The 12936-nt window shown below is 44.9% G+C and overlaps 1 protein-coding gene across 9 annotated transcripts in view; it reads right to left on the minus strand.

Annotated features, from left to right (window-relative positions):
- ZNF131 (zinc finger protein 131) overlaps window positions 1-2720 on the minus strand; it is a 51194-nt gene extending 48474 nt beyond the window's left edge. For 3 of the 9 annotated variants that reach the window (XM_074386116.1, XM_039463422.2, XM_074386105.1), the window contains exons 1-3: window positions 2511-2720; window positions 1448-1586; window positions 307-408 (exon numbers count right to left, since the gene is read on the minus strand). In XM_074386116.1, the coding sequence (XP_074242217.1) occupies window positions 307-408; window positions 1448-1571 (226 nt within the window). In that variant the 5' untranslated portion in view covers window positions 1572-1586; window positions 2511-2720. Of the gene's footprint in view, window positions 1-306; window positions 409-1447; window positions 1587-1804 lie in introns of those variants that run through there. The other 6 variants (XM_010336640.3, XM_010336638.3, XM_039463406.2 and 3 more) reach the window with 4 other exon arrangements.
- Window positions 2721-12936: the final 10216 nt, after the last annotated feature.

A 12936-nucleotide genomic window follows, 5' to 3' on the forward strand; every position in this document is an offset into this window, starting at 1 on the left:
TCCACAACGGAAAAGACCAACATCTACCATCTAAGTTTTTCCTAGAAGATCATTCAACCAAGCACTTTACTGAAACAAAGAATTATCAGGTATCAAAAGAACAATTTATCTATCTACTTACCTATAGGAACTATTGATGCCTATTTCCTATGGTGTCTTGACAAAGGAACTAAAACTGCTTCACCAACTGTTTGCTAAACACAAGTATTTAAATTCCAGTATTGTATTTAAAACAAGCATTTAAATAAAATGGCTTCTTTGATTTATTAAATAAATGAAAAATAAAAAAATAAAACAAGTATTTACCTTCTATCTCCACCAAAGGTTCTTGGGTAAACTCCTGAAAGAATTTGTAGAAGAACTTACTGCAAGCAGCCAAAACAGCCTTGTGAGCCTTAAAATGGTGTCCTAGTCAAAAAATTTTAAAAAAAGGAAAATCATATACAAGCACAAAAATTAAATGTATAACTATAAAAGAGATTTAAAAATCATAAAAAGTAAAATAGGTCTTTCTTGATAATTACATAACTATATAAATTATTGAACTAAATGCAGAACATTCTTGGCAGCTATTTTGGCAAATTTTAATCTCAAATATTAAGCTAATTCTTCACTTTAAACACCTTAAGTTAGTTTTATAAAGGCTAATATACAACACTAAATAAGGAGCCTCTTACCACTTTGTTATTTCCAATTAATCAGTAAGCATATCCAATTCAGTTGAAACGGCTAAATAAAAGGACAACTCAAAGGGTCACGTATCATTTGGAAAGAGAGAAAAAGCCGTAAGCACAAAGCTGGATATGTCTGCTATGAAAAACATTTCAATATGCCTAATATTTGGAAACTCAATCTATGGTAAATCTATAATTTTAAAAACAGCTTACCTTAAGAAACCTATTTTCACTAAACAGAAAACATACCCAAGCTAGATTTGCTTCCATTACAGTGGCAACTCCTAAGACTGTAAAGACCCCATTTTATTTTGGAGATTCTCAAAGAGGGTATGAGTGCTGCAAAGGAATCTCTCACATTCTCCCTCCAAGACCACTTGGGAAACCAGAAAAGAATCAACTTCCCAAATGCTTCCTGTGAGGGACTTCTCAAAGCAGCTTACCAACAAGAGGCTATCAACCAAACATTCTGAGATGTCCTATCCCCAACGCCATCATCTTGCATTAAAGTGCAAAGAGAAAACTTCAACAGGATGCAAGAAGTTAAAATGAGATGAACACCAGACTACGTGGAAAGCGTGACTGGCCAACCAGCCTTGTGCAGCACGCTCTGAGTGGACACTGACAAGTGCAATCTGGTCCCAGTGCGCACACTGTAAAGACTTTGGTAGGGAGACCATAGAAGATGGGTTTAAAGAAAAAAAGGCGGGTGTCCGAAGGACAGAGAAAAACTGAAGCCAAAAATTCGTTCTTCTGCCCACTTCCCTACCCACCGTCGACAATCAGGGTGATGTCAGTAAACCGGTCCTGCTCTCGCTGTTCATTCAATCGGTCGAGGATCATTTTATGATGTTCAGGGAACTCCTGAAGGCATTCCATCGTCTCTTCAGCCTCCATGGCCGTCGGGTTGCTCTACAAAAGAAGAGCATGATAATGTACACCCATGAGCTCCGGCTGAGGAACAAAACCCCTAAAGCACAAAACAACAACAACAAAAAAAACCCAGCAACGTGAAAAGAAGGGGGGAGGGTGAGGCAAGAGGAGAGGAAGGCGAGGGAAGAAAGAAAGGCGAGCCGTGCGGCGCCCCGCGTCGGGGGCCGGAGCCGCGGCCGCGGGACTCCGAGCCTGACCTAATTGGAGTCGGGAGACGCGAGCTGGAGCGGGGTGGGCACAGCGCCGGAGGCTCCGAGCGCCGGGGCGCGCAAGTCCGACAAGGGAGGGGACTCGACAGCCGCGGCGGCCCTCTAACGGCCCGCCCAGCCCTTCTGCCCAGCCCGGGCTCCCGCCGCCCCGGGACCCGGTCCGGCCCGCGTCCCACAACGACTCTCCGGTCGCCTCTCCCTCCCCCGCCCTCCCTCTTCTCCCCCGCCCCGACCGGGCCGGCACTCACTGAGGGAAGGAGGAGCGGCCCAGGCTTGCGCGTCACTTACGTCGACGTACAGCGTCACCGCGTCGGGCCCCGGCTGACGCCAACGCCTTCCGGGCGCCGATCAGCGGGGGAACGGGCCACGCCCCTACCCACACCCCTCAGTGGATGGGCGGGGCCGAGCGCGGGGATTTGGCGCTCAGCAACGGCGAGGACTTGCGCTCAGAGAGGAAACTGGGCTGCCGGGTACTTGGGCTCGTTCGAAGACTGGCTGTGCCAGAAGCTGGGCGCCTGAGTCACTGCCATTCCACCTCTCAGCGCCCCCCAGCTTGACTCCAGGTGCGGACACTTTCCGACCTGAGCCCAGAATGAACTAGCCAAACGTCCTCACAGCCCAGCTGCTGGGCGGCCCCTCCCTCCCCGTCGCGCCCCGCCCCCTTCCTTCCGAGACCTAGGTCCGCCCGCCTTACCTAGCTCGTGATCCGCCCTTTTTCCTCTCTGTGCCTCAGATCCTGTGGTTCAGTGCTTTCCCCTCCCTGGGCATAATACGCCCCACACTTTTCCCGATCCCTGACCCATGGCTCGCCCTCCATTTTCCCCGCAAGAGCCGCGATTCTCCCTCTGCTCCGGCCCCGCTGGCGCACGTGTGCTCGGTTGGACACCCGGGCAACCGCGGCACCGGCAGCGGTAGCTACGGGCGCGAGCACGTTCGGGTCGCCGGTGATCTTCCTCCGCGAAGCGCGCCCTCCCGGTTCCCGGCCGCAGCACGTGTTCGCTGGGCTTAGCACCTGGAGCTGCTTAGAATTATTTACACCAGGTCCCCTTACTGCAGGACCTCCCCGCTCCTTTAAAGAGTCTAGGCCGGGCGCAGTGTCTCACGCCTGTAATCTCAGCACTTTGGGAGCCCGAGGCGGGCGGATCACGTGAGGTCAGGAGTTCGAAACCAGCCTGGCCAACATGGCGAAACACTGTCTCTACTTAAAATACAAAAATCCGCCGGGCGCGGTGGTGGGCACCTGTAATCCCAGCTACTCGGGAGGCTGAGGCAGGAGAATCGCTTGAACCCGGGAGACGAAGGTTGCAGTGAGTCGAGATCGCGCCTTTGCACTCCAGCCTGGGCGACAGAGCCAGACTCTGTCCCCCACCTTAAAAAAAAAAAAAGAGTCCAGTGACCCACAGTAGGCTGCATGTAACTGCTTCCTTCATTCCTCCAAAGAAATATACGTATTAGTATTGATACGTTTTGAGGATAATCCTATACTTGAGATTTACTTATTCTTTTCTCTCAAAGAATTTGAGGATTGGGATTAGGGAGGGACTCGAATAGCTATATGCAAGGGTGAATGTAATCATTATTTCAGCAGACATGTATTGAGAGTCCTAGTACTAAGCACTGAGAAATCCAGCTACGAACAAGGTGTGTGTGGCTTCTGCCTTTCTGAATCTTAAGTCTGGTAATCTTAAATCATAGATATTTTGAACAGTAATTGCCTAAATGCTTACTGGTGAGTTTTGCAACACGTGAGGAACGAAGTAACTGGGTGTCAAGGAAAGCCAATGACCTATAAAAAGAGATGTGGGCCAGCGCGGTGGCCCACGCTTGTAATCCCAGCACTTTGGGAGGCCGAGTTGGGGAGGAGGGGTTGAGCCCAGGAGTTTGATTTTTTTTTTTTTTTTTTTTTTTTAAAGACAGGGTTTCACCATGTTGGCCAGGCTGGTCTTGAACTCGTGACCTCAGGTGATCCACCTGCCTTGGCCTCCCAAAGTGCTGAGATTACAAGCGTGAGCCACCAGGCCCGACCTTGATTTTTTTTTTTTAAGTGATGTGACGTCTAAGTGGTCTCAGTCAAAGGCAGAGCACATGCAAAGGCGCCAAGATTATAGCATTCAGGAAACTGAAAGAATGTTGCTTGATAGACGCACAAGGGTGCCTTTTAAACAGTGTTGAAAATGTTAGATTTTCTTTTCGCACGGGGAAGCCTTAATGCATGGCGATAGCCTAATATTTACTTTTTAAAGACATAATTTTAGCCCCAATATGGAGAACAGATTAAATGAGACAAGCTGCTAGGAGTAGAGACCAATTCAGAGACTGTTAGTAATGTAGATTAAACCATGGTAGAAAATGGAATTAGAGATGTGGACAGAATCTAGAGATAAGCCAGGTGCAGTGGCTCAGGCCTGTAATTCCAGCACTTTTGGGAGGCCCAGTGGGCCAGGATTGCTCGAGCCCAGGCATTCAAGACCAGCTTGGGTGACATGGTGAAACCTCGTCTCTACAAAATACAAAAAAATTAGTGATGTTGTGCACCTGTAATCCCAGCTACTTGGAAGACTGGGATGGCAGGATAGCCTGAGCTCAGGAAGACTGAGGCTGCAGTGAGCTGAGATGGTGCCACTACACTCCAGTCTTGACACAGAGTGAGACCCTGTCTCAAAAAAAAAAATCTAGAGATAGAACCAACATTGGCTGTAAAGCATGCCATAGACACAAATATTGCTGGATATATTGGTGAAAAGGGAGAAGGAATAGTCAAAGGTGACTCCTGAATTTCTGGTTTGAGCCAGTAGATTATTGGCACCATCTACCAAAATAGGAAATACAACTGGACAAGCTGGATGGGGAGAGAGGATGGAGTGAGAGGGATTATTATAAAGAGATTATGTCAGAGGCACTTGGATATATGGGCCTGTATATAGTTTAGGGAAGAAGATTAACTGTAGAGATAGGGATTTGCAAGTTTACAGCATAAAATGAATATTGAAATGATAAGAATAGATGGGATTGTTTTAAGAGAATCTGCAGGGGTGATAGGCTAACAGCTTGTAGATTGAATTGGTGTTTTAAAATATTATAATCAGCCAGGTGTGTGGTGGCTCACACTTGTAATAAATCCCAACACTTTGGGAGGCTGAGGTGAACGGATCATGTGGTCAGGAGTTCAAAACCAGCTTGACAGACATGGTGAAACCCTGTCTCTACTAAAAATACAAAAATTAGCCAGGCATGGTGAAGCGTGCCTGTAATCCCAGCTACTTGGGAGGCTGAGGCAGGAGAATTGTTTGAATCCGCAAAGCGGAGGTTGCAGTGAGCCAAGATCATGCCACTGCACTCCAGCCTGGGTGGCAGAGTGAGAGTTCATCTCAAAAAATAAAAAATAAAAATATATATGTAATCATTGTTATTCACACAGGACAGCTTTTTTTTTTTTTTTTTTTTGAGACGGAGTCTTGCTCTGTCACCCAGGCTGGAGTACAATGCCACGATCTTGGCTCACTACTGCAACCTCCACCTCCTGAATTCAAGCAATTCTCCTGCCTCAGCCTCCCGAGTAGCTGGGGTTACAGGTGCCCACCTCTATGCCTGGCTAATTTTTTGTATTTTTAGTAGAGACGGGATTTCACCATGTTGGCTAGGCTGGTTTTGAACTCCTGGCCTCAAATGATCCACCCGCCTCAGCCTCCTAAAGTGCTGGGATTACAGGCATGAGCTACCGTGCCCAGCCACAGTATTTCTTAAGATGAAGAAATTGTACATAAAAATAGACTTTTTGGAAATTCCAGTATCTAAGGCCATTTTTCTTGTACAGCAATTGAATTTAACCAAATGGAGAACCTTTTCTTTTTAATTTAATTTTATTTTATTTTTTCCTTTTCTTTTCCCTTGTGGTATTTCAGGATGGAGAACCCTTTTCTACATAAGATTTGAGCTGTCTGGTTTACTACAGCTGCCCCCAGTTTCTAATGTTTTAGACTCAGCTATCATTCATTTTTATTTGCTTAGTCCTAAGGCATCTGAGTTTGGTACTCCTAGTCTATAGGGTCAGAATGGAAGAGAGTATATGACTTTTTACCTAAAAATTAGTATCGACCGGGCGCGGTGGCTCACGCCTGTAATCCTAGCACTTTGGGAGGCCAAGGCGGGTGGATCACGAGGTCAAGAGATTGAGACCATCCTGGTCAACATGGTGAAACCCCGTCTCTACTAAAAATACAAAAAATCAGCTGGGCATGGTGGCACGTGCCTGTAATCCCAGCTACTCAGGAGGCTGAGGCAGGAGAATTGCCTGAACCCAAGAAGCGGAGGTTGCAGTGAGCCAAGATCGCGCCATTGCACTCCAGCCTGGGTAACGAGTGAAACTCCATCTCAAAAAAAAAAAAAAAAAATTAGTATCAACATTTATGGATTGAGTAGGAAAGGAAGGACCTGAAAGGATTGAGCATTGCAACTGAAGAAAGATGGAAAACTGAAAGAGTATGACATCAGTAAGGCCTTGAGAGGAGAGTGTTTCAAAAGAGAGTGTGTGTGGGCCAGGCCCAGTGGCTCATACGTGTAATCCCAGCACTTTGGGAGGCTGAGGCTGGCAGATCACCTTAGGTCAGGAGTTCGAGACCAGCCTGACCAACATGGAGAAACCCCATCTCTATTAAAAATACAAAATTAGCTGGGTGTGGTGGCAGGTACCTGTAATCCCAGTTATTCTGGAGGCTGAGGCAGGGAAATCTCTTGAACCGGAGAGGTGGAGGTTGCAGTGAGCTGAGATGGCTCCATTGCACTTCAGCTTGGGGCAAGAGCAGAACTCTGTCTCAAACAAAAAAAGAGAGGGTGTGGTTAGCAGTGCCAAATGCTGCCAAGTGGTCAATCTAAAAAAAGATTGGAAATGGCCTGGTATATTTAGCATCATGGATGTCTTTGGCAGAAGACCTTAGCAAGAAAAGGTTTAATGGAGTTCTGAGGGGAAGAAAAGGGAGGTAAGAAGTCTATATTCAGGTAGGTTAAGGAATACCTAGGAAAAGAAATTGGGACAGCAATTTTAGAACTCTCATTTAAAAATGAGAGAAGAGATGAAGGGAGTACCTGTAGAGTCTAGCCAATTTTACTATTTTTGTGTTTGGATAGGAGAGACTTAGGCTATTTAAATGGTGAGGGGAAGGATCCAGTGGAGGAAGAAGATAAAAGTACAAGAGGAAAAGGAGCTAATTGTACAAGACAGGGATTAATGGATTGATAGTTCTTAGGAGTGTAGATTTGCTTTCAAGAAGTTAAGGAAATTTCTCTGAAACTGAAGACCTCTATTTTCTTCCTTAAATAGGTGGTCATGTCATCTACTAACAAGAATAGGAGAGAAAAAGTGTATGTTTTGGGGATGGAGGAGTTTGAGATTGGAAGATGTATTCATTATCTAAGGCGGTATAACCATCAGAAATCCTACTGGCTTAAAAAAATATTATTATTTAACAGTTTTTGTGGGTCAGAAATCTGAGTATCACATAGCTGAGCTTTCAGGGTCACTCACTAGGCTTCAATCGAGTCATCAGCTAAGGTGGCTTTAATCTCAAGGCTCCACAGGGGAAGGATCTGCTTCCAAGGTCACTCAAATGGTTCTTGACAGAATTCAGTTCCTCCCTGGCTTTCAGACCGAAGACTTCAGTTCTCCACAAGGCCTCTGTTCATGCCAGGTTCGCCATAGGACATGGCAGCTGGATTTCATCAGAGTGAGAGAGCAAAAAAGGGTGAGCAAGACAGAAAACAAAGTCTTCTTGTATTCCAATCTCAGAAGTGACATTCCATCACTTTTGCTGTATTCTGTATTTTAGAAGCAAGCCACCAGGGCCATCCTACACTCAAAGGAGAGTAATGACACAAAGGCACAAATAGCAGAAGGCAAGATCATTGGTAACAGTCATAGATGCTGCCTACCACAGAACAGAATGGAAGGGATTTGAAATGGACCCTGGACACGGTAATATCACAGTGGCATCAACAGGAAGCATAGTAAGAACAGCATGCAGGGCCGGGCGTAGTGGCTCACGCCTGTAATCCAAGCACTTTGGAGGCCAAGGCGGGTGGATCACCTGAGGTCGGGAGTTCAAGACCAGCCTGACCAATGTGGTGAAACCCCGTCTTAAAAAAAAAAAAAAACAGCATGCAGTAGGAGTTGGTGGCCAGGAATTTATATGATCGCAGTTTTATATGATCGCAGACATAATTTCCACTAGTAGCATTTGTAGTCAGGTACGTATGCTAATTGACTTAGAATGAGTTAGTGTTAAAACACAGTTCCCTGTGGGGCACATGTGCCAGTTAATAATAAGGTTTATAGATTTTCTGTGGAATCAAAATAGATTATTCAACTTAGTAAGAATTGACAAATAGTTCTGGCTACCCTAGTGGTATCCCTTTATATGTTTCAAGGCAACGTTAGGAAGGAAATAATAGAGTGGCTAAAGGTTGGTTTGACAGCCTGAGTTGAAATCTTGTTTCAGCTTAATAGCTGGGTGATTTCAGGCAAGTAGTTTAACTTCATTAAGCTTCCATTTCCTCACCTTTGAAACAGTGTTGTGGGAAGCAAATGAGGTAACATACGGGAAGCACTTGGGTTAGTAGCTGGTATACATGAGCTTTCAGCAGTCATTATCGTTATATTCCAGCACAAGATTTACATTCTACCTGCTGAACCGGGACGGGGGAGAAGGTAGCCATGCGCAGTAGCTCACGCCTATAATCCCAGCACTTTGGAAGGCTGAGGCAGGTGAATCACGACGTCAGGAGTTCGAGACCAGCATGACCGGGTGAACCCCATCTCTACTAAAAAATACAAAAATTAGCCAGGCACAGTGGCACACCTATAATCCCAGCTACTCAGGAGGCTGAGGCAGGAGACTTGAACCCACAAGGCGGAGTTTGCAGTAAGCTGAGATCCCGCCATTGCACTCCAGCCTGGGTGACAGAGCAAGATTCTGTCTCAAAGTACAAAAAGCCTTTATGGAACAAATGAGCTTGTCTTTGTGTTTGCCCAAAGGAACTAAAAATTCAGGGCATCCCCAATGAGCCCTCAGATCAGCAAGATGAAAAAAGGATCATGACAGGTCCAAACTTATTTGAAGAGCCCATGATATTTTACATATGCCACAAATAAGAAACTGACAAAATTGTTAGGGCTATTTCCTTTTCTTTTTCAGGCAACCTGCTGGACTCAGGAAGGTAGCAGGCACTTAAGGAAAGTTACTTTTTTGTTTACCAGCTAGTGAATATTAGCCTTTACTTACATAATAGTTAAACTCTGATACTGGCTTGGAAACTCCTAATTTGGAGGGTATTACATCATTCCTATGATGCTGGGAAAGAAGGCAGGACAGGGGCCAGACAGCAAAAATCACGGAAGGTACTGTGCTAAGTATGGAATTGCACACCAGGCCAGAAGTTTTCTTTTCAGCAATGTTGTCCACAGTTGTAAGGCCAGTTGCCTCACTGGGAACTAAATGAACACGCCCATCCCTCTCTGCGCTTGTAAACTACGTCATCATTCTGAGCTCATTACTAAGCATCTGGCCTCGCTGCATAGCTTCCCTGCACCCACCTCTGCATACCACACCCAAGTCTACACTCAGCACCAAACTATACACTCAACACCCAGCCCGCTGCTAGAAAACCCCTCCAAAACTTGTCCAATAGTAGTCTGCCCCTTCAGTCCCCGGCAGGCCCACTTACCAGTAGTCCCGCCCGCCTACCAATAGCAGCCTGCCTCGTTCACTTCCTGTTTCCCTATAACCAATGAAATTGCCTTTGCTTTGTTTTTGTGACCAATGAAGTCGCCTTCACTGCTATAAAACCCCATGCCCTGGGAAGTCAAGCACAATTTCTCTGGCCCCTTTCGCAGACCATAGAACCTTGCCCAGGAGCTGAATAAATTGGCTTTTCATTTTCTTATACTGGCCTCAGTTTCCTCGTTTTAGCTCAGCAATAAACCTTACAATGGTGGCAGCTAAATCCTTGTCCATCTTTGGCTCTTGTCCCATAATGGCATAATAATATGAAATGCAATAACAACCAGGTGTGGAAATGGTTTCTACTCTCCTAGATTGGAGACCTCCAGGCTGTGATTGTCAAAGGGTCCACTAAAATCCAAGTGCTGCTGCCCTTATTGTTTTATTTTTATTGCAAACATGGAACTCGCTGGATCCTGCTCCTTGGTCTTTTTGTGAATCAGCTTCTTTTCCTCTACCTCTTAGCATTGGAGTGCCCCAGTTCATCCTTTTTTTTTTTTTTTTTTTTCTGAGATGGTGTCTTGCTCTGTCACCCAGGCTGGAGTACAGCCTATCTCAGCTCACTGTAACCTCCACCTCCTGGGTTCAAGGATTCTCCTGCCTCAGCCTCCTGAATAGCTGGGATTACAGGTGCCCACCACCACACCCAGTTAATTTTTTTTTTCATATTTTTAGTAGAGAAGGGGTTTTACCATCTTGGCCAGGCTGGTCTTAAACTCCTGACCTCATGATCCACCCACCTCAGCCTCCCAAAGTGCTGGGATTACAGGTATGAGCCACCTTGCCTGGCCAGTTCATCACCTGTAATGTCATTCTAATATATTTGGGTTTAAATCTGTTATGTTAACATTTGTTTTCTCTTCTTCTTACTGTTCTGTTACTTTTCTCTCCTTTCTTGCCTTCTTTTGGATTTTATTTTGATTTTTTATTTTTTTTAAGATGGGGTTTCACCATGTTGGTCAGGCTGGTCTTGAACTCTGGACCTCAGGTGATTCGCCCGCCTTGGCCTCCAAACTTCTTTTGGATTTTTAAAAATCATTACAGCTTCTCTTTCTATTAACTTGATAGTTATGCATTCTTTCAGTGGTTAACCTAGAGATTATTACATCATGAATTCTATATTTAAAACATCTAAATCACAGTTATCCTTTTCCCAACCAATGACACTTTAATTTCTTTCATTCTCCCTCTACCCAAGTCTTTTGCTTTTTAAATTCATTTATTTTAAATCCCACAAGACATTATTTTGATTGTTTCATGTGGTTAACTTCCATTCAGATTTGCATATAAGGGTAATTCCTTTATGTTACTCATCATTTAATCTCTACTTCCAAACTTCAAACTGTTTTCACTTTCTGGTGGTGACAAATTCTCACAGATTTTGTCGAAACCATCTTTGTTTTACTTGCTGGATAGGCAGCCTTTAAGATAATTTCCAAAGAGGGCCAGGCTTAGAGTGAGGAGGGTGAGGCATTTGTTTGGGGTGCCAAAAACTCAGAAATCAAGGTAAGTAATGGCTTAACACAACATTTTTAAAAAGCATAATGAATGTAAGACTTTCATTTTGGGGCAGATGAAGTAGTTATATTTTTTCTTATTTCTGCCACTAAGTACAATTTAAAACCCTGGATAAGATCTAGAAAACAAACATAAGAAAATTGGCCAGGCACGGTGGCTCACATTTGTAATCTCATCACTTTAGGAGGCCAAGGTGGACGGATCACTTGAGGTCAGGAGTTTGAGACTAGCCTGGTCCATATGGTGAAAACCCATCTCTACAAAAAATTAGTTGGGCATGGTGGTGGGCACCTGTAATCCCAGCTATTAAGGAGGCTGAGGCAGGAGAATGGCTTGAACCTAAGAGGCAGAGGTTGCAGTGAACTGAGATCACACCACTGTACTCCCGCCTGAAAGACAAAGTGACACTTCATCTCAAAAACAAACAAACAAAAAAACTGAGAGAAAAGAGCAAACTGACTGTAGGCACCTCAAAACCTGAAGAACAACACAGTGGCAAACTCCCTGAATTTTCTTTTCACATATCCCAGACTTTAGGTTAAAGAAGATAAGCGAGCCAGGAATACCAATGAGCACAGGCAAAAACAAACAAAACTCTTAATGAAAGCCTGCTCTTTAGCCAAAAGATCGGTAAAGGGGCTGTCTAGTAAAACAGAAAACTTTTAGACAAAAGCCATACTACTGAGGCCAAATACCACAGAAAGAAATGTGGCCCCACCTGCATCCACATCAGGAGGGCTCCGGTGGCCAGCCCGGTGGCTTCTGCCTGTAATCCCAGCACTTAGGAAGTTCGAGGCTGGCAGATCACCTGTGTTCAAGAGTTCAAGACCAGCTTGGCCCACAGAGTGAAACGCTGTCTCTTCTAAAAATATAAAAATTAGCTGGGTGTGGTGGCGTGCCTGTAGTCCCAGCTACTCAGGAAGCAGAAGTGGGAAAATCACCTGATCCTGGGGAGGTTGAGTCTGCAGTGAGTAGCTGCACTCCAGCCTGGGTGACAGAGCAAGACCCTGGTGTGGAGTCTAAGCATCTGCCTTCTTTAGGCTATAATGAAGCACTTCAACTCCCACCTTTCCTATGGGGTGGTGTCCAAGGCCAAGTAGGAGCCCAGACTCTCAGCCATACCCTGCAGTTACAAGGTTCTCTTCCCTCTTCCTGTAAGGTAATGTTAGAGGAGGCCTGATGGAGAGGCAGGACTTTGACCATTATCCTGCAGGAATAGGGCCATCTCCACTGCAGTGCTGATGCAGACCACGCAGAGAACCAGAACCCCTGCTCCTCCCCAGTAATAACCAGGTGCAACCTCCCTGGGTATCAACGGAGGTCAGGTGGGAAACTTGGACTTTCATCTCCATCTAGCAGTAATGAGCTAACTCTCCACCTCCTTCATCTATGGGAACAGTGTCATAAAAAGCCCGGTAACACAGATAGTTCAAATAAAACTCAGAGTCTCATAACTTCTGAAAATATACAGGTTTCAATTTTTAAAATCACTCATGCCTCAAAGCAAAAACCAGAAAACTCTCAAACTAAATGTAAAAGACAATAAATAGATGCCAACACTGAGATAAAGGAGATGTTGTCATTTAAAAAATTTTAAAATGGACAAAAACCATGATAAAGCCGTGATAAAAATACTTCAAGGAGCAATTATGAACATGCTTGAAACAAATTTTTTAAACCTCAGTAAAGTAATGGACAATATAAAGAAGAAGCAAATGGAAACTTTAGAACTGAAAATTCAGTAACTGAAATTAGAAGTTAAGTGGATGAGCTGAACAGAATACTAGAATACAGAGAATCAGTGAACGAGAAAACGAATCAAAACAACCG

Source organism: Saimiri boliviensis, chromosome 1 (assembly GCF_048565385.1).
Source record: "Saimiri boliviensis isolate mSaiBol1 chromosome 1, mSaiBol1.pri, whole genome shotgun sequence".
Classification (NCBI taxonomy): domain Eukaryota; kingdom Metazoa; phylum Chordata; class Mammalia; order Primates; family Cebidae; genus Saimiri; species Saimiri boliviensis.